This window comes from Gambusia affinis, linkage group LG17 (genome assembly GCF_019740435.1).
Source record: "Gambusia affinis linkage group LG17, SWU_Gaff_1.0, whole genome shotgun sequence".
Lineage (NCBI taxonomy): Eukaryota > Metazoa > Chordata > Actinopteri > Cyprinodontiformes > Poeciliidae > Gambusia > Gambusia affinis.
Genome location: NC_057884.1, coordinates 2,955,753 through 2,982,222, shown reverse-complemented (window position 1 = coordinate 2,982,222; position 26,470 = coordinate 2,955,753). Strand labels below are relative to the sequence as shown.

At 41.0% G+C, this 26,470-nt stretch overlaps 1 protein-coding gene across 6 annotated transcripts in view; it reads left to right on the top strand.

Annotated features, from left to right (window-relative positions):
• rasgrf2a (Ras protein-specific guanine nucleotide-releasing factor 2a) overlaps positions 1-26,430 on the top strand; it is a 36,687-nt gene extending 10,257 nt beyond the window's left edge. Inside the window, exons 2-29 of one of the 6 annotated variants that reach the window (XM_044095993.1) lie at positions 4,593-4,699; positions 6,248-6,395; positions 6,668-6,757; positions 6,839-7,092; positions 9,319-9,398; positions 10,030-10,223; positions 10,727-10,836; positions 11,465-11,583; positions 11,665-11,828; positions 12,726-12,789; positions 13,121-13,257; positions 13,412-13,494; positions 14,434-14,682; positions 14,869-14,961; positions 15,408-15,916; positions 16,898-17,023; positions 18,063-18,152; positions 18,590-18,696; positions 19,901-20,013; positions 20,175-20,235; positions 20,328-20,357; positions 20,477-20,580; positions 21,899-21,983; positions 22,716-22,913; positions 23,018-23,097; positions 23,184-23,301; positions 24,035-24,103; positions 24,211-26,430. In XM_044095993.1, the coding sequence (XP_043951928.1) occupies positions 4,593-4,699; positions 6,248-6,395; positions 6,668-6,757; positions 6,839-7,092; positions 9,319-9,398; positions 10,030-10,223; positions 10,727-10,836; positions 11,465-11,583; positions 11,665-11,828; positions 12,726-12,789; positions 13,121-13,257; positions 13,412-13,494; positions 14,434-14,682; positions 14,869-14,961; positions 15,408-15,916; positions 16,898-17,023; positions 18,063-18,152; positions 18,590-18,696; positions 19,901-20,013; positions 20,175-20,235; positions 20,328-20,357; positions 20,477-20,580; positions 21,899-21,983; positions 22,716-22,913; positions 23,018-23,097; positions 23,184-23,301; positions 24,035-24,103; positions 24,211-24,306 (3,678 nt within the window). In that variant the 3' untranslated portion in view covers positions 24,307-26,430. Of the gene's footprint in view, positions 1-4,592; positions 4,700-6,247; positions 6,396-6,667; positions 6,758-6,838; positions 7,093-9,318; positions 9,399-10,029; positions 10,224-10,726; positions 10,837-11,464; positions 11,584-11,664; positions 11,829-12,722; positions 12,790-13,120; positions 13,258-13,411; positions 13,495-14,433; positions 14,683-14,868; positions 14,962-15,407; positions 15,917-16,897; positions 17,024-18,062; positions 18,153-18,589; positions 18,697-19,900; positions 20,014-20,174; positions 20,236-20,327; positions 20,358-20,476; positions 20,581-21,898; positions 21,984-22,381; positions 22,571-22,715; positions 22,914-23,017; positions 23,098-23,183; positions 23,302-24,034; positions 24,104-24,210 lie in introns of those variants that run through there. The other 5 variants (XM_044095991.1, XM_044095997.1, XM_044095994.1 and 2 more) reach the window with 5 other exon arrangements.
• Positions 26,431-26,470: the final 40 nt, after the last annotated feature.

The following is a 26,470-nucleotide window of genomic DNA, read 5'->3' as shown; positions in this document are numbered from 1 at the left end:
ACACATACGCTAACTGATCCCTTTGTTGCTATTTCTCCGGTCATCAACCTCTCCTTTTCGCCCCCCCTTCGCAGTGCTGCAGCTGACGATCCTGTGCCCGGTTCAAGCTGCCTTTTAATAAATATCAGATTTACTGCTCACTCCTGTGTCGTGGCTGAATTTCTGGGTCCCTCTAGTGTACCATTACAGTTTCAGCTGTTTTGCAGTTTTGTGGAGGTTTGTTCAAGATTTGTGGTGCATAGAAGTTGAATGCTGCTTCTCCATGTTTGGTTCTGGTTCTGGTTCTGCAGATCGAACCAGAACCAGAAGACCTGAGAGATCTAGAAGGTTGATACAACAACAACAGATCTTTAATGTGTTGTGATTTATAAATAGTATTTTAAAGTCTCTTCTCTCAGTGGAAGGACTTTTGAATTGGGTGATGGTCTCTATCTTCCTGGTTTTAGTGAGAACACCAGCAGCAGCGTTCTGGAGCAGCTGGAGGTTTGATTTTTTTAGTCAGACCTGTAAAGACACCATTACAGTAATCAATGACAGATAAACGCATGGATGAGTTTCTCTAGATCTGGCTGAGACATTAGTCCTTTAATCCTGGAAATGTTCTTCGGGTGATAGAAGGCCGACTTTGTAACTGTCTTTATGTGACTCAGAATGTTCAGGTCAGTGTCCATCACTGTACCCAGATTTTGGGCCTTTCCACCGGTCTCCAGCTGTAATAACTGAAGCTGTGCTGACTCTAGATGGTTCCTCCATCCTGAGGAACCAAAATTAAAACTTTCATTTTGTTTCTATTCAGCTGAAGAAAGTTGTGGCATCTGTTGATTTTAAGTGACTGCAGAGGCCTGAGTGTTATTATCATAATGACTTTTTGGGCAAATGTGAGTCGGTCAGTTTGTATCCATTTTGACTCAAATGAGCATCTTTGAATATTTAATGTTGTTTATATTGAAAACACTGAAATATTGTTTATTTGGACATCCCTAACATCCACTTTTTGTGCCCTATAAATATGGTCCATTTTAATGCATAGAGACTATTGAGAATATTTTGACATACTTAGCTGATTACAAACTGTGTTCTTGAATTCAGATGCTGATGCAGTGAAGTTTTGTGACATTATGACCAGCAGGTTTTCTTACCTGAAGAAGAAAGACGTCTCAGTGAGTTGTTAAAAGTTGAAGAAGTCAGCAGGAAATCTGCCTGCCTGGTAGATGAAGGCTGTGTGTTAACTCACATCAAAAAGCCTCATGTTACTGGAGTACAACACTGGTAGCAGATACTAGCCATTTACAGCTTCACAGGGGTTTGCTGCTACGTTAAATTAAATCTTCATTTTATTATTTATTCTATTAAGACTACTTTTTCTATTTTTTCTTATCACTGATAAAAAATTATCTTTCGGTCAGATTTAAAATACGTATAATGTGCAGCAAAGACAATGGTTAACAGATGATAAAAATTACACTTTATTAGTTTTCTCTTTTTCATCTAAAACAGACTTGAGATTTGACTTTAGCTTGAGTTGAAAGACTTGAGACTTTTGCGTTGCTTCTCAAAAACTTGATTTGAACTTATGAAAATGATTGAATGCAGTAAGTGTGATGTGGAAGCCCAACACCAATATTGAGCTGAATGGTGGAGTTGGCGTATTATTATGTGATAAATCACACCTGAACCATGGAGCTGCTTTTAAGGTGCAGACTGTTTGTGTTTTTGCGACTTGGCATGTGGAGCTGCTCCTCTCCGTTCTGCTCCGTTCTGCTCCGTTCTGCTCCGTTCTGCTCCGTTCTGCTCCGTTCTGCTCCGTTCTGTTCTGGGATGCGGCTCTGCCTCACTGAGAATAGCATCCTTGCTGCCCCTTTTGCCTGCAGACACTTTCTGAATACCAAGCCAACACAACCACATCTCACAGAGAAACTTCCCTTTGACTGTGCAGTGTGTGGATCAGCCTGTGTTTCTCTGCAGTTCCTGTTAAATCAAATGAAACCCCTAACTGTCCTCCTCTAATCCTCTCTCTTCATCTGTGCTGTACATCAGCGCTGACGTTTTAGCTACAGTGCAGAAAAGTCTGAGGGCAAATTTGAAATCCTGCAGACATTGCACTTGGCCTTTTTGTTTGTTTATGCATCAGTGCGTGGCTCACCCCGGGGTCTCAGCATCGTCCTGAGAGTGCTCAACATGTCTCCTTTGCTTGAAGTAACCAAACCTTTTTTGTTGTTGGGGGGTTTTTTTGTGTGTGAGGTTGCAAGAATTAGCACAGTAAGAGATGAGAGTACACGTATGACCAGTGTAATGAAAGTTATTGGTTATCCTGGTCCACCTAAAATGCTGACGTTTGAATAATTTAAATGAAAGAATTATAGAGAGAAGCTGATTGAAGTATCTTATAGTTAGTTATTAGAGTTGGGAAGCTTCTCAGCTGGTACTGATGATGACCTGCCCTCTTAATGACGCAAACTAATGGAAAAAATCAAAGTATTATTGTGACTAATCTTTGAACCAGGGTGAAAGATGTTTTTTTTTTTTACAGGGTGCTCAGGCTAAAAGATTCCCTGTGGGGCGTGAGCAGCTTTTAGTGACGTATTTTTGATGTTTCAGCTATTTTCTAGAAGTTTGTAAGTGTATGTATGTGTTTCGTTTACCCTAGGTCTGTTAATGGGAGTGGATGGTCGACTATAAAAGGCTCCTGCTGAGACCCTGTGTGACCTGTGGATCTGATTGATCCACCTGTCTTTCTCCATCCGTGTAACTGACTGAGGAACCTAAATTTGTAACTCAGCATGTGTTGTGTTGGTTTGGTGAAAGTAAAGGCTGAGCTAAAAGCCTCCTGCTGAACATTTTAAATACTAATACGTTCACTTTTCCACACCACAGAAAGCACCACAAGTGAAAGTCAGTAACGCAGTCATTAAGGACGACCTCATGTTTTTAATTTATGCTGCATAACTGATTGGTTTGTGAAAGTGGCTGAGCAGCTCAGGACGGTTGTGGAGATCTGATGAGTCTGCATTGATAATAGCAGATTTTGTAAACCAAACACTGGCTGAACTGACCTGCTCTGTCCAGGTCAGACTGATGAACTGGTTTTGTTTGTTTGTTTGTTTGTTTGTTTGGTTTTTTTTCGCCCTCTGAATGCAGGGCAAGTCAGCTTACAGTTCCCCTTCTATGTCTGTCCGTCTCACTCATTGTTATCCTGCAGCTTAAAGCAGGCTTGTGGCTGGGGAAGCCGCATTAGCAATACAAGGAGCTGTTCAAGCCTTGGTGGTTATGTAAACCTTCACTGCCCCCCCACCCCCCACCCCCACCCCCCCAACACACAAACAAGCCCTTAAGCCTCTCTGGTTTGTAGCCAGCACACGCCAGCAAATATCTTTCACCCTCTTATCGTTACATCATTACTACACTGGCCGTCTGTTTGTCTCTGAGCCACAGTGTAGCAAAATAAGCTACACTGCGGGCGTTGCATTTTATGTTATTGTATTTCATTTTAAATGATTAACTAAAAGCGCTGGTATATTTACTATACCTGGGCCTGCCACTGTGACAAACTTTGCTAGATGATAAATTGTCCCAGAAGTTATTGCAGTAAAAGATAATTATGTTGGTATGAGACCATTTTCAAGTGATATAATGGTAATGGCATAATAAAGCGAGAACACGTTCTCAAAGAGCAGTGAACTTTAAACTCTACTGAATATTTACCACTGGAACTAGAAGACATTTTAAATATCCAAAATACACAAACAAACAGAAACAGCAAATAAAATGATGGAGCATCTGTAAACAAAATTGTCCTTCAAAAAGGCCTGGTTGAGACCAAATCACCAGACTGAAGACTTTTATCATCCAGTTTTCAGTTGAAAGAGAGAAATGATAAATCATTCAAGTGGAAATTATTGAACAGAATGTCCCATTGATAATATTGTTTTAAAGTCATAGAGCCAGAAACAAAACAAAAAAAAAATAAAAAATGAATTGTGCTTACTTAGATCAAGTCCTCTTGATTTTGAGCCTGAAAAAGATCTGGAATCCAAACGTGTCATTTGCATTTTACTGTGACTTCCTATTTTTTTGTGTTTCTGTATATCTTTGTTGTCATGTACCGATAAATTGGCAGCAATTTCTTTAATTTTTGGAGATCGCCAATTGGCTGATGCTTCAATGAGAAACCGATCTTCTCCTCCTCAGGAAAGGCCTAAAAACCAGCCACTGCCCCTTTAGCTCTGCATTGAAAGACGGGTCATGTTGCCCCTCTCTGGTTATCTATAGTCTCCCCAGTGTTGGCAACTTTGCAGCTTTGTCACTACATTTAGCAACTTTTCAGACAAAAAAAAAATCAGCATCTGCCAAAATCAGAATCAGATGGGCAGTTCTTTTAAAGATCGATGATCGGCCAGGAAACGGTAATCAGTCCACTGCTAGTTTTAAATGAACTTTCAGACTTTTCCTTTTTTCTATTGCCTTGTTACTTGTGCTTTGATGTTCACTGTAATCATTTTCATAATTTAAATCAACTGTTTTCTGTTAATGTTTTTATCAAGCAGATGAAGATTTAATTTGTGGTATTGATTATTTGTTTCTGTTAAACGCAGCACTACTTCCTGGTCATTTTTGGTCATGAAGGTCAGAAACCTCTGGAGCTGCGGTCAGAGGATGAGTCGGACTGCAACGAGTGGGTGGAGTGCATCCAGCAGGCCAGGTACAAACAGACACACGTCTCAGGGACGGATTGTTGTTGTTTGTTTTCAGGATTGAGGGGGGAAAAAAACAACATACTTTTTTTGTGGTTCATTTCGGTACTGGACTTATTTCCCCTCATTATTAATTTTACCGTTTTCAGAGTCTAAGAAAGGAAAATTATTATAAGGTCAGTTTCATGCTAAATTTCTAATAAATGTAGATGTCTGTGTAGGATATAGTCAAAGCAAGCAGCAATTTTAAGTTCACATTGTGGTCTTAAGAAAATAATTAGTCAACACAGAATGATTATCACAAAACATACAGGAATATGTTCATGGTGGGATGTAGAGTCGTTCTGCTTCTAAATCAGAAAAATATTTTCAGCCGGTAATGACTGAGCTCAGGACTTCTCAGAAAAATGGCCGCTGTAAACCGTGTCACCGTCTGAATCTGAACTGTGTGTGTTGTGAGATTAATGACTGAGCGCTCACACAGAACATCAAATACCACAAGATCATGACCGGCATTTAAGGAGATTTAAACCGGCGGCACAGTTGATCTGTCGTGCACAATTGCGCGGAAGAGACGGAGCTTTTCTAGACTGAGCAGATCTTTTTAATGCAGAGTGGTCAGCGGTCAGCGGTCAGTTTTGCCTTACAATGAGGTGTTTTCTGACCCTGATCCGGGGGGGGGGAAACTGTCCGCTGTTGCCTCGCTTCAGCAATCCTTCACAGGTGCTAGTTTTGACCGAAAAAAAAAGAAAAAAAAGCAGCGCAGCATCAATGTCAGCACTACACATGAAATCTGTCAGGAGACTCCGAGTTAATTATTAACCTATCCTATTGTTTGCTGAGGAAATTGTCTATCAGAAAACCAGCGTCCAGGGGGAATAAAAATATCTTTATATCTAAATCTGCCTGTATAATTTTGGCCTTACCTGCAATTGCAACCAAAAGCAGTCAGAATGAAGTGAAATGGCTTTGATATTGAGCTGTTTTGCAGAGAAAAATAGGCGACAATTTCAGCTTAGGTGTGCAAAGCTGGAAGAGACATGCACTAAACGACTAGATCAGAGCTAAAGGTTAAAGGTCAGGCTTTTCAGATGATGATTTCAACAAATCTGCTGAGAAATAGATGAGCAGACTGGTGAATTTGTCAAGCCTCTTTTCCTCATCAGTTAAAGTCTCTAAACATTGAACGTTCAGTTTAAAGATTCTCCTTAAATCAAACTCATCTTTGCTTCTGTTTTCTTTGTGCCGGTGAAACACGCTGGACACAGCTCCCACATCCAAGCGAGCGAGCGTGTCTGGGTGCTCAGTGCTCGCAGCGGTTCACATTTAGGTCACACTAGCGCTGTTTTACCTCGTTGGTTACATCACACACTCGACCTCTATTTCCTCTCAGCGCTCTCCTTTCCCGCGGACGCCTCTCTTATTTTTTAACGACGGCAGCGAACGCCTCAAACATCTCCCCGCGCCCCACCTCCCCGTTTTACCTGTTTTACGCGCCCATGTTTGTTCACAAGCACACATCCGAAGCCCGACCCTTTCCACGTTCTGCCTTCCAGCTACTCTGACATTATGATCGAGCGCGAGATCCTGATGCAGAAGTACATCCACCTGGTCCAGATCCTGGAGACGGAGAAGATCGCAGCCAATCAGCTGCGGACTCAGCTGGAGGACCAGGACACGGAGATCGAGCGGCTCAAAGCCGAGGTACGCATGAGCGCCCCCCACATCTGCGTGCGCATGCATACTTAAATGCACACTCGGACGCAAAACCCTCCGATGGAGCACATTTAGATCAACGCGTGCAAACGCCCCCAGGCGTGATGAAGAAGACACTTCTGTTGAATTAAAGCACAGCAGGGCTCCAAGGATTCCAGAACCCATTACTTCCCTACCTAGATGTTTATTTTTGTCCAAAGTTTCATGAATATTTGATGCCTTGCACCAGCGCGCTCACATAGATGCTGTTGTCGTGGTAGATTGTGGTGTTGAACAAAGCCAAGGAGAGGATGCTGCCATTTCAGAGCAACCAAGAAGAGGAGGACCCAGACATCAAAAAGATTAAAATGGTAAAAGCAAATGGTAAAAAGCGCCGACAATGGACAGAGAGCATGGGAGCCCATGACGGGGTTGTTGTGTGACCGCTGCAGGTGCAAAGTTTCATGCGTGGCTGGTTGTGCCGGAGGAAGTGGAAGATCATCGTCCAGGACTACATCTGCTCGCCTCACGCAGAGAGCATGAGGAAGAGGAACCAGATCGTGTTCAACATGGTGGAAGCAGAGACGGAGTACGTCCACCAGCTCTCCATTCTGGTCAACTGCTTCCTCAGGCCGCTGCGCATGGCCGCCAGCTCCAAGAAGCCTCCCATAAGCCACGACGACGTCAGCAGCATCTTCCTCAACAGGTAACAAATCCTCCTCCTGCTCCGTGTGAGAAGGAAATGTACGCCAAACATTTAAGCTCGCAATGCTAGGTGTTCCAAAAGACCATCATACAGGCTTTCAAAAGTATTCTCCCCCAACTGAACTTCTCCATGTTTTGTCCCATTGCGACTACAACCAACGTATTTGGATTTTATGTGATACATTAACACAAAATAGTGTAAAAATGTAAAGAAAAGGAAGGCATTCTCTCTTTTCTTCCAAACAAAAATCTTTCAAGTTACTGTGATACCTTTAAATAAACTCCAAAGCAGCAGGTGTCCTTGAAGTATACTTATCCAGTATCCTTAAAGGGACAGTCTTAAGTAAAATAGACTCTTTTGCTTTAACTTTACGTCGTGTTATAATGTCATTCCATCACCGAAAACATTCCTGCAGTGTTGCTTTGATTCTTTCATGGTTGCTTGAAAAAATCTTTAATGTCCGATGGTAACCATTCAGCTGCAAAGTGCCTGATGGGATCTAGTTCCGCCTTCGACGACACCCCTTCCCCCCATTCAGCTCCTTCAGACTAGCCAGCAGTAATTAGCAAACACCTGGTGGAACTGTCCATCTGCTGAGCTCATTATTCATCTCAGAGCAACGCTGCTAAACACGTTGTTGAAAGGTTAATAGAAGAGCCACGTTGTGATGACTTCCTGAAGGTGGAGCTTCAGAAAAAGCAGGAGTTTTTAAAGAGACAGATGCCCAATTTCTAGGCAATAAACTACAATGTCAACTTTCTTCTAAGTCATGTTTTATATATTCATCATCTTTATAACAACTTGAGGTAAGATAGTTTCTTGATTGGGCTATAAAATGATTCTGAGGCTGGAAAACACAAAATACAGTTTGATGATATTCTGACCCGTCTATTCAGTGATATTTCACGGTGACCGGAGCTCCATGTGGTCATGTGATTAAACAGAAACCCACACTGACTGGCCACTAGAATAGGTACACATGTTCAATGATTGTTAACACAAATATCGGTCAGGCAGTTATATTTTGGAGACTCAGTGCATTTAGGCCTCTAGGAGAGATGAAGTCGACTTGATTAAAACTTTTAACAGTTTTATGCCTGAGACGAAAGACAAGAAGAGACTTGATGCAAAGTAATATTTAACAATTACATACTGATAACTGATAAAATAATTAGTCAAATTAATCCCACTTTGGATTTTGTCTCATCAAAAATTTCAAATAGGTTTCACATCTGATGGATGTTCTGCAAACTGAGTATCCATCCTGAACTCTCCCACTGTGGGACAATAAAGTCTATTTCTTCTTCTCCTTCTGAACACACATGCTTGCATGTGTGTTAGCATGTTGCCAACAGTTCACGGGTCTATCAGTAGAATTTGATCAGACGGTGGTTCACTGTTGAGCCGGTGTGTTGGTAACAGACGCTGAAGTGGGAGGAAATGTTTCTGCCTTTTCTTTTCTCGTTCTAATTCCCAGTGAATTTTCCCACAGATCATTTCTGACTCACGGTTTGAGAGCTTTGATTGTTGCTGTTTCATCCCACAGAGGTGATCAGATGATTCATAGCTGCTCCAAAGTACCTGATGCTTTTGAAGACATCTGTGCTTTGACCAAAATGAGGTGCCAAATTCTGTTACTCTGTTCTAGAAACCTGAACAAACAGCCTCCTGATAATGAAGATCCCATTTTTAAGTTTCTCTCTCTGGACCAACAATGAGCTGATTCTAGTCTATATCTGATTTCTCTGTGCACTTCTAGACTCCCTTGAATACTCTTCCAGATCTAATTATTCAATTAAATGTTATAAATCAATGTAAAGGCATAAATACAATTTCTCTCTCCTTTTTATTTGGTTTGTAAGAAATGAAATATGTAAATAGTCATGCTTGTGGATTATAAAAATATAAAATATTTATGCATGATAAAACATGGATTGTCTTGCATGGCTGAAACAATTAATCCGATTAATAGTTAGTTTAATTACTGATTAATTCTTAACTAGTGTATTTAGACTTCTTGTATAAAACAAGTTTAAGTGGCTGGACAACAAATCTGCACAATGTGCCGATTCTTTTACCTGACTGGTCAAATAATCGTCACAATAAAATAATTGTTATCTGCAGCCCTGGTCTTCTGTAGAGCGCACGTCTTAAAATGCGCCACAACTCACAGGGTCTGTATTTTGTTTGGTCTCCTGAATGAAACGATTAGTTCTCTGTGTGCAGTGAGACCATCATGTTTCTGCACGAGATCTTCCACCAGGGCCTGAAGGCTCGCATCGCCAACTGGCCAACGTTGGTTCTGGGTGAGTACTGATTGTACCAACTCTCAGATCACAGCTCCTAACATGAAAAACATCAACAAAAATGTGATCTACATCTTTTTTAAGTAATGCTTCTGTGATAAGAAGAAATATAGACCAGTGTCAAATTATGATGCAGCAGTTTACGAGTGGATTTTGTGTTTTGATGAAAGTTATTGTCTTTACAGTGCAGTTTCACCTCTCAGTCACTAAACAGATAAGAATTCATTCCAGGAAAGCAATTTCCAAACAAATAATTGAATTTCAAACGAGTTATTTACAGTTACATACATTCAAAACAGGCCTAAAAAAACCTCAATATTCTAAATATGTCTTACAAATTTATTTTAATGAACAAGTCTTTTTCTAATCTTTTAATGTTTAAATCTATATTTTAGGATCTTTGCTGCTGTTTTATGTTAATTGTTTTATTGATTGTAGCACTTTGAAATTTCTCTAAATGTAAATATGTGATAAATAAAATGTATTATTGTTATTATTACATAGAGTCACTGCAGCATAACCCCATTGAAAACATACATTTATTACCTGTAAACGCCTGAAGTAGAAGCTGTCGTTTTAGTCGTATCTTTTTTCATACGTTGATGTGAGTCGTGGTGCGTTTTCCTCCCAGCTGACCTGTTCGACATCCTGCTGCCCATGCTCAACATTTACCAGGAGTTTGTGCGGAACCACCAGTACAGCCTGCAGGTGCTGGCCAACTGCAAGCAGAACCGAGACTTTGACAAGCTGCTCAAACAGTACGAATCCAACGCCGGCTGTGAGGGCCGCATGCTGGAGACCTTCCTCACTTACCCCATGTTCCAGGTACCAAACACTTTATGTACTAACTATGTAATGAATTGCTTTTGGTTTTCAAGGTCCAGGTTTAGTTCCAGTTGCCATATGGAAACTATGATCACGATGTTCCGTTTCATCAGCTCCAGCCATTTATCCAGAAGTCTGAATATCTAGACGTCTACATATTCTATGACTGGAAAAAGTCATTGCAAGCTATTTAGATTTGTGTTTCAAAACACTTGGAGCGTGCAGAACTTTACAGCCCAATAAATCACTCATAGACAGATGAGCTCTTGGTAGAATGTGTTGTTAAAATTAAAGTAACAACACAAATTACAAAAGAATTTGCTTTTAACATTTTCAAAAATGTTCTTTCAAGACAATTGTTGATTTTAAACTGATAAAATTTAGTATTGTTAAATGCTCAACCTTAAAAAAAAACTCAGGTTTAAAGTCTCAGTTTTCGTCATGTCTTAGTATTCAATATGTCAGTGTCTTTCTTTATGACATGTACTTTTTTTAAATGCTAGATTCCTCGGTACATCATCACCCTCCATGAGCTGCTGGCTCACACGCCCCATGAGCATGTGGAGCGCAAGAGCCTGGAGTTCGCCAAATCCAAACTGGAAGAGTTGTCAAAGTAAGAATGGGTCTGTGAAAAAAACCAATAATGAAAATGACGATTCAGTGACTCTGAAGTGCAGTGGACACTGGACATCATTTTTCTGTATGTACATACTAAATGCACAAGAACAGATTTGTTTATGTTGGTTCTTATTGAGAAACTCAAAAAAATGCACAGCAGGGAAAGCTGCACAAATATTTAATTGTCATATTTTCATATTTATTGGTGCTGTAATAAAGAGAAAATATCATAAAAAGTCATTTTTAGAGGTTTTTTTTTAAACATCATTAATAGGTATTTCCACCGTTATGTTCTTTTTTAGAAATACAATAAATCTATGTCTCTTATAGATGCAGGTTTTTTTGTTTTCTATTTTTCTCACTCGTTCTTATAAAATATTTACATTGATTTTTCACAAAAGAACGATACTTAAGGTATGAGTAATATTTTTTGTACAAATGATAAGTTTTCCTTCTTCAGAAGGTCCTGTAACATTTGTGGCTCCCAACAAATTTCATTCTGCTGAACTGAGGGTAAAAGCGGCCGTTTGGGTCGTACAGGCCCCAGACCTCTGAACTAGTCCGGTACACAGCAACACACACACACACACACACACACTGACCTCTGCTCCTTGTGTTTTCAGAATGATGCACGACGAGGTGAGCGACACGGAGAACATCAGGAAGAATCTGGCCATTGAAAGGATGATCGTTGAAGGCTGCGACATTTTGTTAGACACGAGCCAGACCTTCGTCAGACAAGGTAGCTTTCCTGCTTCCTCAGCTTCTTTCAGCCGTCCCCACCTTCCTGCACTCTTTCACGACTTCTCTCCCCCATGATCAGGTTCTCTCATCCAGCTGCCATCCAGCAGCGAACGGGGCATGCTCAGTAAGGTGCGCCTGGGTTCGCTCTCCCTGAGGAAGGAAGGAGAGAGGCAGTGCTTCCTGTTCACCAAGCACTTCCTCATCTGTACACGGACCTCCGGAGGGAAGCTGCACCTGCTGAAGGTAAAACGTCTCACTGTCTACAATCTGAGTGTGTTCAAGTTCAGCAGTTTCTGCACAGACTCTCGAGTTACAAGGTTGGCAAAACCGGCAGGCCTGTGTCGCCTCTGATTGGCAGATAGATGATGAGCAGTGGCGTCACGGCTGAATTGTGAATATATCTAATGTTACTGTTTACTTCTGCTGCTGCCATGATTTTAATGACTTGGAAGGAAACAATTGCAAAAAATTTTGTTTTTTTGACTCTAGCGGAATATAGACAAAAATCTGTGTCATGGAAATGGGACAAATCCTGCTCTGCATTTTACAGACCTGAAAATTAAGACGTTTAATCTCTCCTGCTAATCTGAAATTGTCTTCATGCCGTTTTGGTCGTCTTAAATCTGTTCAGGATCAGTGATAGCAGTAACTTCAATCAGATTACTGATTATTTGATTTGGAAAGTAACTAAGTTACATTAAAATTAACTTTTTTTTAGTTACTTTCAGCAGCTGCTAACAACAACGCTGTGAAAATCACATTGATCTTTGCCAATCCTTAAATGTAAGCTATTTTATAAAGGTAACATCAACACTGTGTCTCCACTTATAAGGTTGAACTGAAGGGGAGATTGATTAATGGATACAACAGTACAAAAAAAAAAAAAACTTTAGTAATTTTTGCGTGTTTTTGTTGTCCAGTTTTGTTTGGAAAACTACAAATAGGATTTTAGGAATTTGATTAGGAATCCTAATTAGGAATTAGGATTTTGATCTACAAAATTCCCTCATAATTATGACAGAAAATATTTGTTCTGGCATAAAAAGACTAAAAATTAAAGTATTTCCGCTGAGTATAGATGTGTGTGTAATATCTTTCACCGGTCAGGTTTTCATTAGTTATTTTTCTTCCTAACAGCAGGGAGGAACACTGTCTCTGATTGAATGCACTCTGATTGAGGAACTAGACGCCAGTGATGAAGACTGTGAGTATCCTGCTGCAATCTTTACTAATTATTCAAATTCGTTCGAAGGTAACTCTCAAGTTCAGTGGTTAGATTTCTACAAAGAAAACTTTGCAGAATTCAACAGTGAAAAAAGTTTGGTGGAAGAAGGACTGTAAGAAACACTAGCTGGGAAAAAAAATGACAAATATCAATGAGAAAGTTCATAGGTACGATAGAAAATATGTTTTTTTTTTTTTTTTTACAGTTTTGATTAAATGCAACAAAGCCATTTAGGCAGCTTACAGATCAATAGAAGGTCATTTTCAGGTGAGCAGAATGAAAGCGTCTTGGTTTCCTGTTGCGTTTTCAGACAATGCTGCAGGTCAAGGCTTCAGTCACCTGGAGTTTAAAATTGTGGTGGAGCCCCCCGATGGTCAGAGCTTCTCCGTTGTTCTCCTAGCTCCTTCCCGCCAGGAGAAGGCTGCCTGGACCAGCGACATCAGCCAGGTACAGACCGACTCAGAGGAACTCAGAGGAACGTAGAGCTGCCATGGCAGACGTTAGCTGGTCTTCTAAAAGAAGCTTTTATCCTTGTTCTTTGTTTTGTGTGTGTGTGTGTGTGTGTGTGTGTGTGTGTGTGTGTGTTTTCTTTCCACTTCAGTGCATCGATAACATCCGCTGTAACGGCCTGATGACCAGCGTGTTTGAGGAGAACTCTAAAGTGTCTGTGCCCCACATGATCAAGTGAGGAAATCATCTCATTCTAACTGTGTTTACATATTTACAGAGCTCACAGCAACACGTCATGGTGGATTCATTAAGTCAATGAGAAGAACGTTTTAAACAATAAAGTTTAGTTATGTTTTAGTTGCATAACTGTGGGAAAGTTGGATGATTTTCCTTCTTTCAATGGACACGTAATCGGAAAAGTATTCATATCCGTAGGGATGATAAACTTAAAGTTTTATCATAATATTTTGTGGTACTGTTGTGAAAACAATAAAAGTGACTATAATAATTATTTATTACTTCCCCTTTAGGTAAATGTAAGGGTATGACTGTGTGTCACAGCAATTATAGCCCCACAAACACAAATACTGCTCTAGAAAAATATTCCCACTTTTTCTTTAGGACACCAGTTACATTAAAAAAAAGTGATTTGTATCACTATACTGCACAGAGTAACTGCATTTGATCATATTTTCAGGTTTATTGATATTTATTGATATTTTTGTTGAATAAATATTGAAGAAAACTAACAATACAGACAGTTTTCTTTGACATTATGAATTGGAATTTGTCAACGATAAATCGTTTATCATTTATCATGATACAAATTTATCATGATAAATGATAAACGATGTGATAAATGACCACTTTTACATATTCCTTCAACTCTTTCACATTTGGTCATTTTGGTTTATTAGAATTTTCTTTGATAGACCAAAACAAACTGCTGAATATCCATGAAGTTAAAGTAAATAACATATGGCTTTCATAAGTTTTAATGAGTTTCTCTCTTTAAGACAAATTTAGGATTTTTCAGCTGCTTATTCTAAATCAGTGCCAGATAATAAAACAGATGAATCGTCCAAACTGGACAGTAAGAAATAATCTGTCCTAGCTTTGTCCTCTATAAAAGACACAAGGATTTAAGTCAAATCTTGTTGTTTTTCCTCCAAGGTCCGACGCCAGACTGCATAAAGACGACGTGGACATTTGCTTCAGCAAGACGCTCAACTCCTGCAAAGTCCCTCAGATCAGATACGCCAGCGTGGAGCGGCTGCTGGAGCGCCTCACCGACCTGCGCTTCCTCTCCATCGACTTCCTCAATACCTTCCTCCACACGTACCGCATCTTCACCACAGCCGCCGTGGTCATCGACAAACTGGCCGACATCTACAAGAAACCCTTCACCTCCATTCCTGTGAGGTATGCGAGACTTAAAAGCACAGAGGATGCTCCTCCCACTGACCCCAGACTCACTCCATCCCGTTCATCAGTCCTCACTGTGTCTCTGTCCGCCTCACGTCTAACACTTCATCCTGTCATTCACTCCATCTTTTCTTCATCACTTCCCCCTCCCTCATCTTCCTCACACTGCTGCCGCCGCCTCAGGATCGAGCAGCACTCATACGACCGTCTGTCCATCATGTCCCTCTGTCCCGACTACAGTCTCAAGATCACACAGCTGGCTTTGGACCAGTCCAAGTAAATACCATCAGTAGGCTTTGGGGGAGTGATTTGGGTAACAGTTTATCTGAAGGGCTGTGCATAAGACTGGCATGATGACACTGTCATAAACATGAAGGAGTCTTCATCAGTATATTTATATACTGTAAATACAAAGTTAATGCTTTTAACGCCACTTTGAACTGAAAGTGTCAAAGTTGCATTATTCAGTCAATAATGATACTTTTAATTCACTTTTTAATGTAGCATTGCATTTAAAGTGTCATTATTTATTGAAATCCATTTCATGACAACAGTGTTAAACATTTATGCAAACACCTTCCTGTTCAGTGCAGGTCATGTTGTGTCATGTTTATGACAGAGCCACCATGTCAGTCTAAAGCTCAGTCCTTCAGATGAAGTGTTACCGTGATTCCTGGTTCTCCTGGTCAGAACTGTGGACTGACCGCACTGGTTTCTTTCAGGTCTCTGGAGCTTTTCTTCGCCACCAACCAGGGCGCCTGGGGATCCGACCCGCTGAACAACAAATCCCCCAGACTCTGCCGCAAGTTCTCCTCCCCGCCTCCCCTCTCCATCCCGTCCCGCACCTCCTCCCCGGTGCACTGCCGCAAGCTGTCCCTGAGCTCGCCGGTGGGCGTGAAGGTCGGGGTGTTGGACCTGTCCACCACCCCGCCGCTGTCCGCGGCCAACTCCCCCACCTCCAGCCACAGTCCCTCCATCTCCTCTCCTCCACCGGGTTCCTACCGGCTGCCGTTCGGCTTCTCGTCGCCCCCGCCCACCGCCACGCGCTCCCCCAGCCTCCCGCAGGCCTCCGGGGTGTCCTCGCCGCCTCCCGCCGCCACCAGGGCCCCGCTGGACCTCAGCCGGGGCCCCAGCTCCCCGGAGCTGAGTCAATCCGCGGGGGACGACGTCAGCGGAGAGCTGCCGCGCCTCGACGCTTTCTGTGGGAAGCTGAGGCGCAGCATCCGCAGAGGTAGGTAGACGCTAACAGTTAGCGCTCATACTCCGCCAGCTCTTCAACAAGGCGGCTTTACATGCAATAAAAACACATCTAATATTTGTGACTGCTGCTGTAGATGCTGCTCTAAGCTGCTGGCAGAGTGCGTTCCTATAAACAGTCTGGAATACAATCTAAGTTTTTACCAGGGCTGTGGAAAAAGGTGTAAGAAATAGAAAATAAAAGAGAGGAAAAGGTTTTCATGTCCAGACTTCCAATCTTCTAGAAGTCGAGTGTTTTCTCCTTCATTTCATATCCCATGGTTTAATATTTATGTCCATCAATTTCTTATTATTATTCCAGACTGTTTATAGGAACGCACTCCATCCATCCTTCTGTTTTCCAATATTTCCCTTCATCAGATTCTTTTTCATTTCATTTCATTCATTTGGTTTCTTTTTTTGTCCATTTGTCCTTTTTTGCTCATTTGATTCTCCTGGTTTCTATCTTCCTTTTTTTGTTTGTCTTGTTCTCTTTTTCTTCCCTTCCTTCTTTGCTTCTTTCCTCCCTCTATGGAAATACCTGGAATCTTGACATAAACAACGTGAAGGATGTGCATAATTCATTTGCAGCTAATATTAGTCCAGACTTGGACGTTGTCTTTTATCGTGTTCTAGCAAAGACATGAATGGGTCAGCATTTCTCTCCCAGAGGAATAATCGGGCCTGTAGATGAACGCGTGTCTGCAGTACGAAGGATTGTCTCTAGTAAAACAGGAGCAGAGTACCAGATCAAAAAAAGAGAGGAGAGAGAGAGCATGAAAAGACAGGAACCTGGTAGAGAAAGAGAAGAGAGCGATGATATGTAACGGCTGACATCTCAAATAGCAACTTAGTACCTGAAAGTTTACAAAAACATTTTAGATCATTGTTAAAATAATTATCCTTGTAAACACATATATATCAGTCAGAAGTCACCTGGACTCATGTCGGATGTTTGACCTTTTCTCCCTCACAGCTGTTCTGGAGTCAGTATCCCTGGACAAGTTCATCCCTGAGTCCCCGTCCAGCAGCGAGCCGGGGGACCTGTCCCCCTGCCGCTCCCCGTCCACACCCAGACACCTCCGCTACAGACAGTCTGGAGGTAGTAAAACTGCACCACACAGCACAGCACAGCACAGCACCGCACAGCACAGCACAGCACCGCACAGCAAAGCACCGCACAGCACAGCACAGCACAGCACCACACAGCACCACACAGCACCACACAGCACCGCACCGCACAGCACAGCACAGCACCGCACAGCACAGCACAGCACAGCACCGCACAGCACAGCACAGCACAGCACAGCACCACACAGCACAGCACAGCACCGCACAGCACAGCACAGCACAGCACCACACAGCACAGCACAGCACAGCACAGCACCGCACAGCACAGCACAGCACAGCACAGCACCGCACAGCACAGCACAGCACAGCACAGCACCGCACAGCACAGCACAGCACCACACAGCACAGCACAGCACCGCACAGCACAGCACCACACAGCACCACACAGCACCACACAGCACCGCACCGCACAGCACAGCACAGCACCGCACAGCACAGAACAGCACAGCACCGCACAGCACAGCACAGCACAGCACAGCACCACACAGCACAGCACAGCACCGCACAGCACAGCACAGCACAGCACAGCACAGCACCACACAGCACAGCACAGCACAGCACAGCACCGCACAGCACAGCACAGCACAGCACAGCACAGCACCGCACAGCACAGCACAGCACAGCACCGCACAGCACAGCACAGCACAGCACCGCACAGCACCACACAGCACCACACAGCACCACACAGCACCGCACCGCACCACACAGCACCGCACCGCACCGCAGCGCCGTATTATACATTTACAGCGGTTAACAGAGATCTAGAAGTTCAACTGTGCTAAAGAACTGTGGAACCATTTTCACATTTGTCCTGCACAAGTCGAGTGAAAAGCTAAATTTTTGCCTTCTCTAGTTTGCAAAAGCTCCTTTTTTTATTTGGACATTTGCTCTGATTCTATAGCCAGGATTTCATTACAGATGTGCTCAAAGCATTATTGATAACCCACTAATGTCGAAAAAGCACAATTTCACAATTGTGGTGTGGTTTTACTGTTTCTGGTCTCTTGTAGTGGCAGCCGGGGAGAACTCTCGCTGCACCATGTCGCCGGCGTCGGCGTTCGCCATCGCCACGGCGGCCGCAGGGCACAGCAGCTCGCAGGGTGAGCACGTCCAGTCATGAAGGTCACAGCGGATGTAGCAGAGGGAGGGAGCAGCTAAAAGGACAACAGAACGTAATTTAAAGAAAACAGGAAGGAAATGGCCGTCTGTGTAGGAGTTTTCTAATGAGCTAGTGAGCTTTTATTGTTTTAAAAGCGCATTTGCTTTTAAAATTGACGGCTTAGAAGCCTGAACCAAGCTACAATGGAAAAAGAAATACAAACAGAACATAATTTACGTCCCTTATTATAGTAATTCAAAAATCTCAAATTTAGAAAAATGTAGTAATACGTTTTAAGAGTTTTCTTCAATGTGTGTGTCTGGATTAAAGTCATTTTCACAAAACTAAAGAACAATAGTGGCAAAGAAAGTGTTTGCTAACCAGATCTGGATTGATTTTTATTTTTTTTTAATTTTTTTTTGCTTAATGCTCTTCTAGGTTTTAGTAACTCTGAGAAAACATGTGATAAGGAATTCATCATCCGCAGAGCTGCTACCAACAGAGTCCTCAATGTGCTGCGGCACTGGGTCTCTAAACACTCCCAGGTGAGTCGGAGAGGAAACACTGTCCATGTCCACAGTCTGTTTCCAATCAGTCAGACTTTGGTAATGTGTGCATCCTAGCAAAAACATGCTTAACAAGATAACCTCTGGTTTGTTTCGGGGGATTTTCCTTCTATTAGAGTTAGTCCATCCTGCACTTGTCTGAGTTAGCACTAGGAGACTAGGCTGATTTTAGTTTCATCCTAGTTACTATGGCTGCAATTATTCCTCACGTCCCTCAGTGCTTTTCACACACAGCTGGAAGAGACAGCCTCCCTTAGAGGAGCACGCCTAAAAAAAGCTGCTGGTTGCTTTTGCTCTCGCTGCGTCTCTTGTTCCGTCGTTGCTCTCCGTGACAGAGGTGCTCTTTGCACTGCGTGTCCTTCCCACCATGGACGCACGCAGAAAGGTCAGCCTCATCCTCAGGGACCTTCAGAGAACCATCATTTTTGCCTAAGATTATATAAGGAGCTATTTTTGTAGCTGGATGTTACCTGGAAAAGTAAACTTGTTTGCATCGGCTGAGAAAAACAGGCGATGTGTTTTTGACCTTCCACTGTCAACAAAGTATTAAAGTGAATGGAAAAATATGTGAATTCAGTTTGGTATCTAACACTATATTGATGGAGTTAAATGTGAAGCTCTTTTAGTGCTTAGGTGTCCAAAAAACAGGTGGCTTTTTAAAGGAACTCAGTGTTTCGGCTGTTTTGCAATTTTCTGGACGGTTGTCCATGATCTAGCTAAATGTATCCTTGCTGTCCTTGACTAAATGTTTGATGCACCATCCCTGAGCAACCCCAAAAGGTGAAATTATTATCTGAACTTATCAAAATATTTCATTTCTGCGGAGAGTCAACCTTCATGAGAACAGACAGAGCGTCTGCATAGCACAGCATGAGTCTGAGTACCATTCGTATCAGGTCATTGCAACAAGATTAAAGTAAAATGTTGTGTAATTCCAATAAGTGGTTTGTATGTGTGAGTTATAAATGCCTCTGTTGCAGCTCACATACCAGAATTTCTTTTTTTCCTACTTTTTCAATAGTTTCTCTACCAGATTTGCTCACCATGTTCCTTTTTTCTTGATGGATCTTACACTGGCTGTCATTATGTCACTGATTGCTCTGATGCTCTTCTGCTGTGTGCTTCACGTCATCTTAGCTGAAGCTTTCTGATGCAGTATGTCGTGTGTCTGTGTCTCTGTCAGGACTTTGACCTGAGCGGTGAGTTGAAGTCAGGAGTGATCAGTCTGCTGGAGGAGGTGCTGCGAGACCCAGATCTTCTGCCCCAGGAGAGAAAAGCAGCAACCAACATTTTAAGGTGCAGACGATTTACTGTCAAACCTCCTCTTCATAATGTCAGAGGTTTCTTTTGCAATCTTCTGGAAGCCTGTCCATGATTGTTTCAAATCTTTAATAGTCAAATGTTAGATATTTATCATTTTCCTTGATGTCTCTTCAAAATGACGCTTTGCTTCGCAGTGCCATTTCTCAGGATGAACCAGACGACACTCAGCTGAGGATAGAAGACATACTACAGATGGTCAGTGTGAGTTCATATGAAACCCTTCACTGGATGAGTTCAATGAAACAAAAACAAAGTTTGAAATGACTTCTCTTCTTATAATGAAACAGAAAAGCTGTCCTCTTCTGCATTTCATTGCGGTAAGGATAATTCTCTCTGTTTCCCTGTTAAACATCCACCAGGAAGTGATCCTTAAAGTTGTTAGCAATCTTTATGCTACGCTTCCCACACATTAAGCTGATGTGTCTGTGTGAACAAGGCGGAGAGTCCTAAACCCGAGTGTTTCGAGTCCCTCTCGGCCATGGAGATGGCGGAGCAGATCACGCTGCTGGATCACATCGTTTTCAGGAGCATTCCCTATGAGTGAGTACACAGCAAACCCCGACTGTACCGTCAATCGGTCCCGGGAGGTTTTTGTGTGGATAAAATCTGTCCAACTCTATGCAAGCTCCATGTTGGAAAACCTTACAGAAATAACAGCAGCTGGAATGGGTAAAGTAACTCATAAAAAACAGTAAATAATGATCATCTTAGGAGATTGCCCAAAAATAGCAGCAAACCACCTTTATTTACATTTTGTTGCATTACTAAACAGACTTCAGTGCATTTTATTGAGGTTTTACATGGCAGATTACTACGATACAGATCATAATTGTGATTATTAAAATATTTTCTGTTATATTAAGCAAATAGTTTAGTTTCCCTATCTTTCATTTCATTTTAGTTTATATCAATCTGCTGTGAGGCAGTTTAAAAGAGCAGTGTGTTGTGGAGGCCAGCAGGGGGAGCTAGAGAGTCCTCAGAAAGTTAGAGGGAAGACGAGGGAAAAGAAAAAAAGAAAAAAATATATAAGCCATTAATTTTTAATTAAATGTTTTGAAAATAAAATATTGTCTGTTTTAAAATCGTTACTATGAAACAAACATAAGTTAAAATAATTTATTGAAATGTTATTTGCCATATTCCTGATTGCCTGCAGGTAAAATTCGTCAATGTTTGCTATGCAAGCTAGCATCGCTAGGAAGCGTGAAGAGGGGACGTTTTTGTCAAGAAAAGACTGAAGGGACTGTGGAGAGGAAATAACATTTGACGTGTGATAAATATAATTATTACATATTTTTATAATAATCAAAATATGGCATTGTGGTGGAAATTTTTTTTATCACGTAGCATAAATATGTTGATGTAATATTATGACATAAACATCAAATTAATAAAATCATAATATATTGCCTGATAAAAATCTTCCACCACAGAACTCATGGCCAGCTAAATTCAGAAGAGATGAGGCAATATTCAATGCTAACCGAACAATGCAGCAATTAACGAATAGTGAATAAAAGTGAGGAGAAACATTTGGAAAGTTGTTGTTTCTTTACATATTTTGTAGAAAACAAAATATTCAGAGATGTTCTCCTTAAAATCTGACTAAGTTGAAGCTATTTTATGAAGAAAAATATACAAACATTTCAGCCTGTTGATGTTCAAAGCTGCTGGAGACAAATCATGTAAGATGTGACTATAATGAGAAGCAGTTCTGCAAAAAAAAATAAAAATAAATAATTAAACCATGGATCCCTTTCATTCAGTGTTACATTTATACACATCTTTCTACCATATGAAAACATTAAAGGATCACCTTTCAGATTGACTGACCATCTTACTTTGTGTGTCCACTCAGGGAGTTTTTGGGTCAGGGCTGGATGAAGGTGGACAAGACTGAAAGAACTCCATACATCATGAAGACCAGCCAGCACTTTAATGATGTAAGAAAATTCACCATAATCGACCATGTCAAACTTTAAACTATGATGAACATTTAACACTGGAACTGGAAGACATTTGAAATATCCAAAACAAATCAACAAAACACCAGAAATAACAAATAAAATGAATTATGAAGTCTCTGTAATCAAAATTGTCCTTCAGGAAAAGTTCTGCTCGTGACCAAAACACCAAACTGAAGACTTTTGTCATCCAGTGTTTGATAGAAAGAGAAAAGACACAAAACGACAAATCATGCAAATGGTTATTGAACTTGTTTTCATTTATCACGCGATTTTGTTTTATTTATTTCTTTTTGCGACTTACAGAATTGTGAATAAAAGTGAGAAAAAACATTCTTCAGGTTGGAGTTTTATATATTTTGCCACATTGTCTACAGGTTTGAATGGGCTTTCCAGGTCAAAGGTTAATGCTGTTTGGGGGAACCACGACATGGAAAAGTTCCAAAACTTTTCCATCTCGTCTAGAGGACCAAAGAAATTCCTGCAGCGTTCAGAATTTGGCCCGTGGACCTTGGGTTTGACACATGTGGCTTTGATTTATTTGAAATAAAAAACCCTGGGGGGATTTATATCATCCACACATCATCACTGATTCTTGCTTTGTGAATCAGACCAACAGTTTTAGCGGATCAGAGCCTTACCTATTGGCTAATATTTTTCTTGCTGTTTGCAAAATTGTTCTGTCTTGTGATCCTGGTGAAATCTTTTCAGATGAGCAACCTGGTGGCGTCTCAGATAATGGCCCACAGCGACGTGGGCTCTCGGGCCAGCTCCATAGAGAAGTGGCTGGCCGTGGCCGACATCTGTCGCTGCCTCAACAACTACAACGGCGTGCTGGAGATCACCTCTGCTCTCAACCGCAGCGCCATCTACAGGCTGAAGAAAACCTGGGCTAAAGTTTGCAAACAGGTTTAGCTGAATCAGCGCGCAGTACTAACATTACCTTACGTATACAGAAAACCTCCAACGTTACGATTTATCTTTTGGGGTTTTTTGGGGGGGGTTTTTTCCAGACCAAGGCACTGATGGACCGGCTTCAGAAGATCGTATCGTCAGAGGGGAGGTTCAAAAATCTCAGAGAGACGCTGAAAAAGTAGCTACAGTCACAGACAATCACGCTCCGCCCTACAGCAGGATGCTGACACCACTATGAGACCATTGTTACCTCCTTGTGTGCAGCTGCAACCCTCCGTGTGTGCCGTACCTGGGGATGTACCTGACTGACCTGGCCTTCATCGAGGAGGGAACGCCCAACTTCACTGAGGAGGGGCTGGTCAACTTCTCCAAGATGAGAATGGTGAGACTTTCTGTCCTACAGCCCAAAGTACACACAACTCCCTGGAGTTTGGCTTTTATTATCAACATATTTCAAGCAGGGTCAGCTTATTTTCTCTAAAATTAAAAGTAGGATGTCTATGAATATTTTTGGGTGGATATTTTTGCGTCAGGAAGTTTAAAACACAGCAATCTGATCTGAACTTAACAACTGAGGCAGCGTCCAAAAATATTACGTTACACAAAAATTACTGCAGGTGTGCAGGACAACAGCGACATCTGCTGGCTGAAAATGATAGAACAATGAAAATTGCCAAATCAACACAAATGATGTCTTTGACTTACTTCGATCGTTTTTGCCATGCGGGCCAAAATCATGAAGTTGAAAACACTTGGTGAGAGGCAACAAAAACATTCTATTCTTGTTGCAAGACTGTTTTTTAAACAAACTTTTTGTGCCTTTTCTTAAATTATTTTATCTGCTCACTAATAAACAAAAAAAAAAATGCAAATCTTGCATTTTTGGGTGCAACATCTGCTCTGGAGGTTCTAGTTACTGCAAAATTAAGATGAATTCAAAAACCTTGTTAATAAATAAGCATCTATTCTTAACACCTAATATTCTTTTGTTTAAGAAAATGTTATTTTATGTGCATTTTGTTTTTAGAAAAATGTATCATGGCACATGGCTTTTTATAAATCAAGATTTGTTGGTCTAAAAAGTTCTCTTTTCGTTGCTCTCTCTGCTCCTACAGATCTCTCATATCATCCGGGAAATTCGTCAGTTCCAGCAGGCTCCTTACAGAATAGAGCACCAATCCAAGGTTTCCCTTTTTTATAATCATTTGTTCATTTAAAAAATATAAAAAAAAAATTCTCTCCTCCAGCGTTGTTTTTGTTGTTGTTGGTTTTTTTTTCACTTTGTATCCAGGTAACTCAGTTCCTGCTGGATAAGACCAAAGTAATGGATGAAGATACTCTGTATGAGCTCTCTCTGAAGATCGAACCTCGAGTCCCTCCAGGTTAATTTTACGCCAGAAACCTGCACAGATTCACATCCCTCAGCTCCCAGCACCACCTTTTAAATGAAGCTGGTGCTTTTATATCACACACAGGTGGTCAGCAGGTGTAGTTGGGGAAACTCAGGAGAAAATGTGTGCCTTGTTTTATGGAGATCTGAGGTATTTACCTAGTTATTGTACTGTATCGCAGAAACAACTCCTTGCCATATTCTCAAACCTTTATGAGTGTAGAAACACCATCAGCACTGGAATGTTGCTGCTGTCACTCTGTGATTCGGCTTTGTTGTCTTTAGCACAAAGTTCAGCTATTTGTTTCTGTTATATCAGACAACCATTTTTGCATTAATTAATTGCATTGTTTCTCTGCGTGATTCGAATATTCAGGAATTTAAAGGGGCAGTATGTATTTTTTTAACCACAAATCCTTTTATAGCACAATCAAGTAACTACGTTACCTTCAGTTCATATAAAAATGCTGTATATTGCATATATAACTTTTTAAAAAATGTAATTCAATATATAAAGGGTCTCTGTCTCTTTAAAAACTCCTGCTCTTTCTGAGACTCCGCCTTCAGGAACGACATGGCTCCTCTAGTAACCCTTTAGCAATGTTTTTAGCAACTTCGGACTGAGAAGTAGCTCCTACAATGAACTCAGCTGATTAGCAGTTCCGCCAGGGGGTTGCTAATTGCTGCTGGCTAGTCTGAAGGAGCTGAGTGGGGGTGGGGAGGCTGCTCTGTGAGGGGGAAGCTTAGAAGCTTGAAAACTGGAGCTCAGAGGAGGAGCTTCATCTTTGAAGGCGGGGCTTTGAAGGTCCACCCAGGCATTTTTCACAGCTGAATGGTTGCCATGGAGATTAAATGATCTCTCAAATATGCATCAGAGAATCAAAGCAACACTCCAGGAGTGTTTTATGACAAAATAACATAATATAATGGAAAGCTTAGAAGCGTTTTAGGAGAGTATTCTGTGATGGTCTCACCCAAAAATAATGAATTTCCTTAATGAATGTTTCAATAACCTTATAATAATGTGAGCTGGAATGAGCTTAATCTTGTCTAGGACTTTAAATAGGACAGTGTGTCAGACCATGAACCTTGTGAGATCTGACTCCTGGCGTTGAGTTCATGGTCACATGAAACATCAGCTGTAATTTCATTTTTAATCTTGTAAATTTACTCTATCTGATCAAACTGAACGGTTATGAGCTTCTGTTTTTGTTGTTGTTGGATTTTTTTTTTTTTTTTTTTTTGCACTTTCCTGGTTTTTTGAAGCGGCTTTTAGCAAATTTAGCAAATTACTCTTTTATCCAGCTTGACAAACAACACGTCTCCTTTTAGTTTAGAAATGCTAAGAATTTTGTACACATTTTTTTCTGATCAGTATTTTTTAAGAATAATCTCCTGACAACCACCTAAAGAAAAACATCACTGTTATCACATGCATCTTTGATATCACTGTAAATAATAATTCCTGTTAATGTTATTGTATCTTTAAAACTTAACTTGTAAGAGTTCCTCTGTAGTGACATCTTTGCACTATTAATTTAAAGAAGAATGTTGCAAGGTTCTAGCATTATTAGTAGCATAAATATAGCATATGTTACTCTCAGTTTATTTTTGTAGATGCAACTGACTTGTTTTTTGGGGGGTTTTTTTAGATTCATTTTTGCCTCTTTCCTTTCTGAAATCTTCTGTAATTTGTTTGCATTAGCGTCAGCTTGTTTTCATTGCATACTTTTATTCAACTTGTATTGTTTTTTTATTGTTATTTATTTGTGTATTGTACAGACATTTACACTCTAAAGGCTTGAAAATAAAACTTTCAGGCAAAAGAATGTCGTTGCAGACCTTTGATGAAGAAGAAGAAGAAGAAGAAGAAAAATAAAAGCGTCACATTCTGTGAAAACCTAAAGACGGCTAAAAATGAAAATTGGGCCTTTGAGTTTTATATAAAGCAAAAAGCAAAACATGCTTTCCTTACAAAAATAAATCCAAATATCTTTGGGGGGGCCTCCCAAAACCCGTTGCCCTGGGCGACATCCCCTGTAAGCTCTGTCTAAAGTCTGACACTTTAGACAGAGCTATTATAAATTATTATTTATAATAATTAATAGAATAATTAAAGAAAATAACGCATCCGTCATTTATTTACTTCTTAACTATAAAG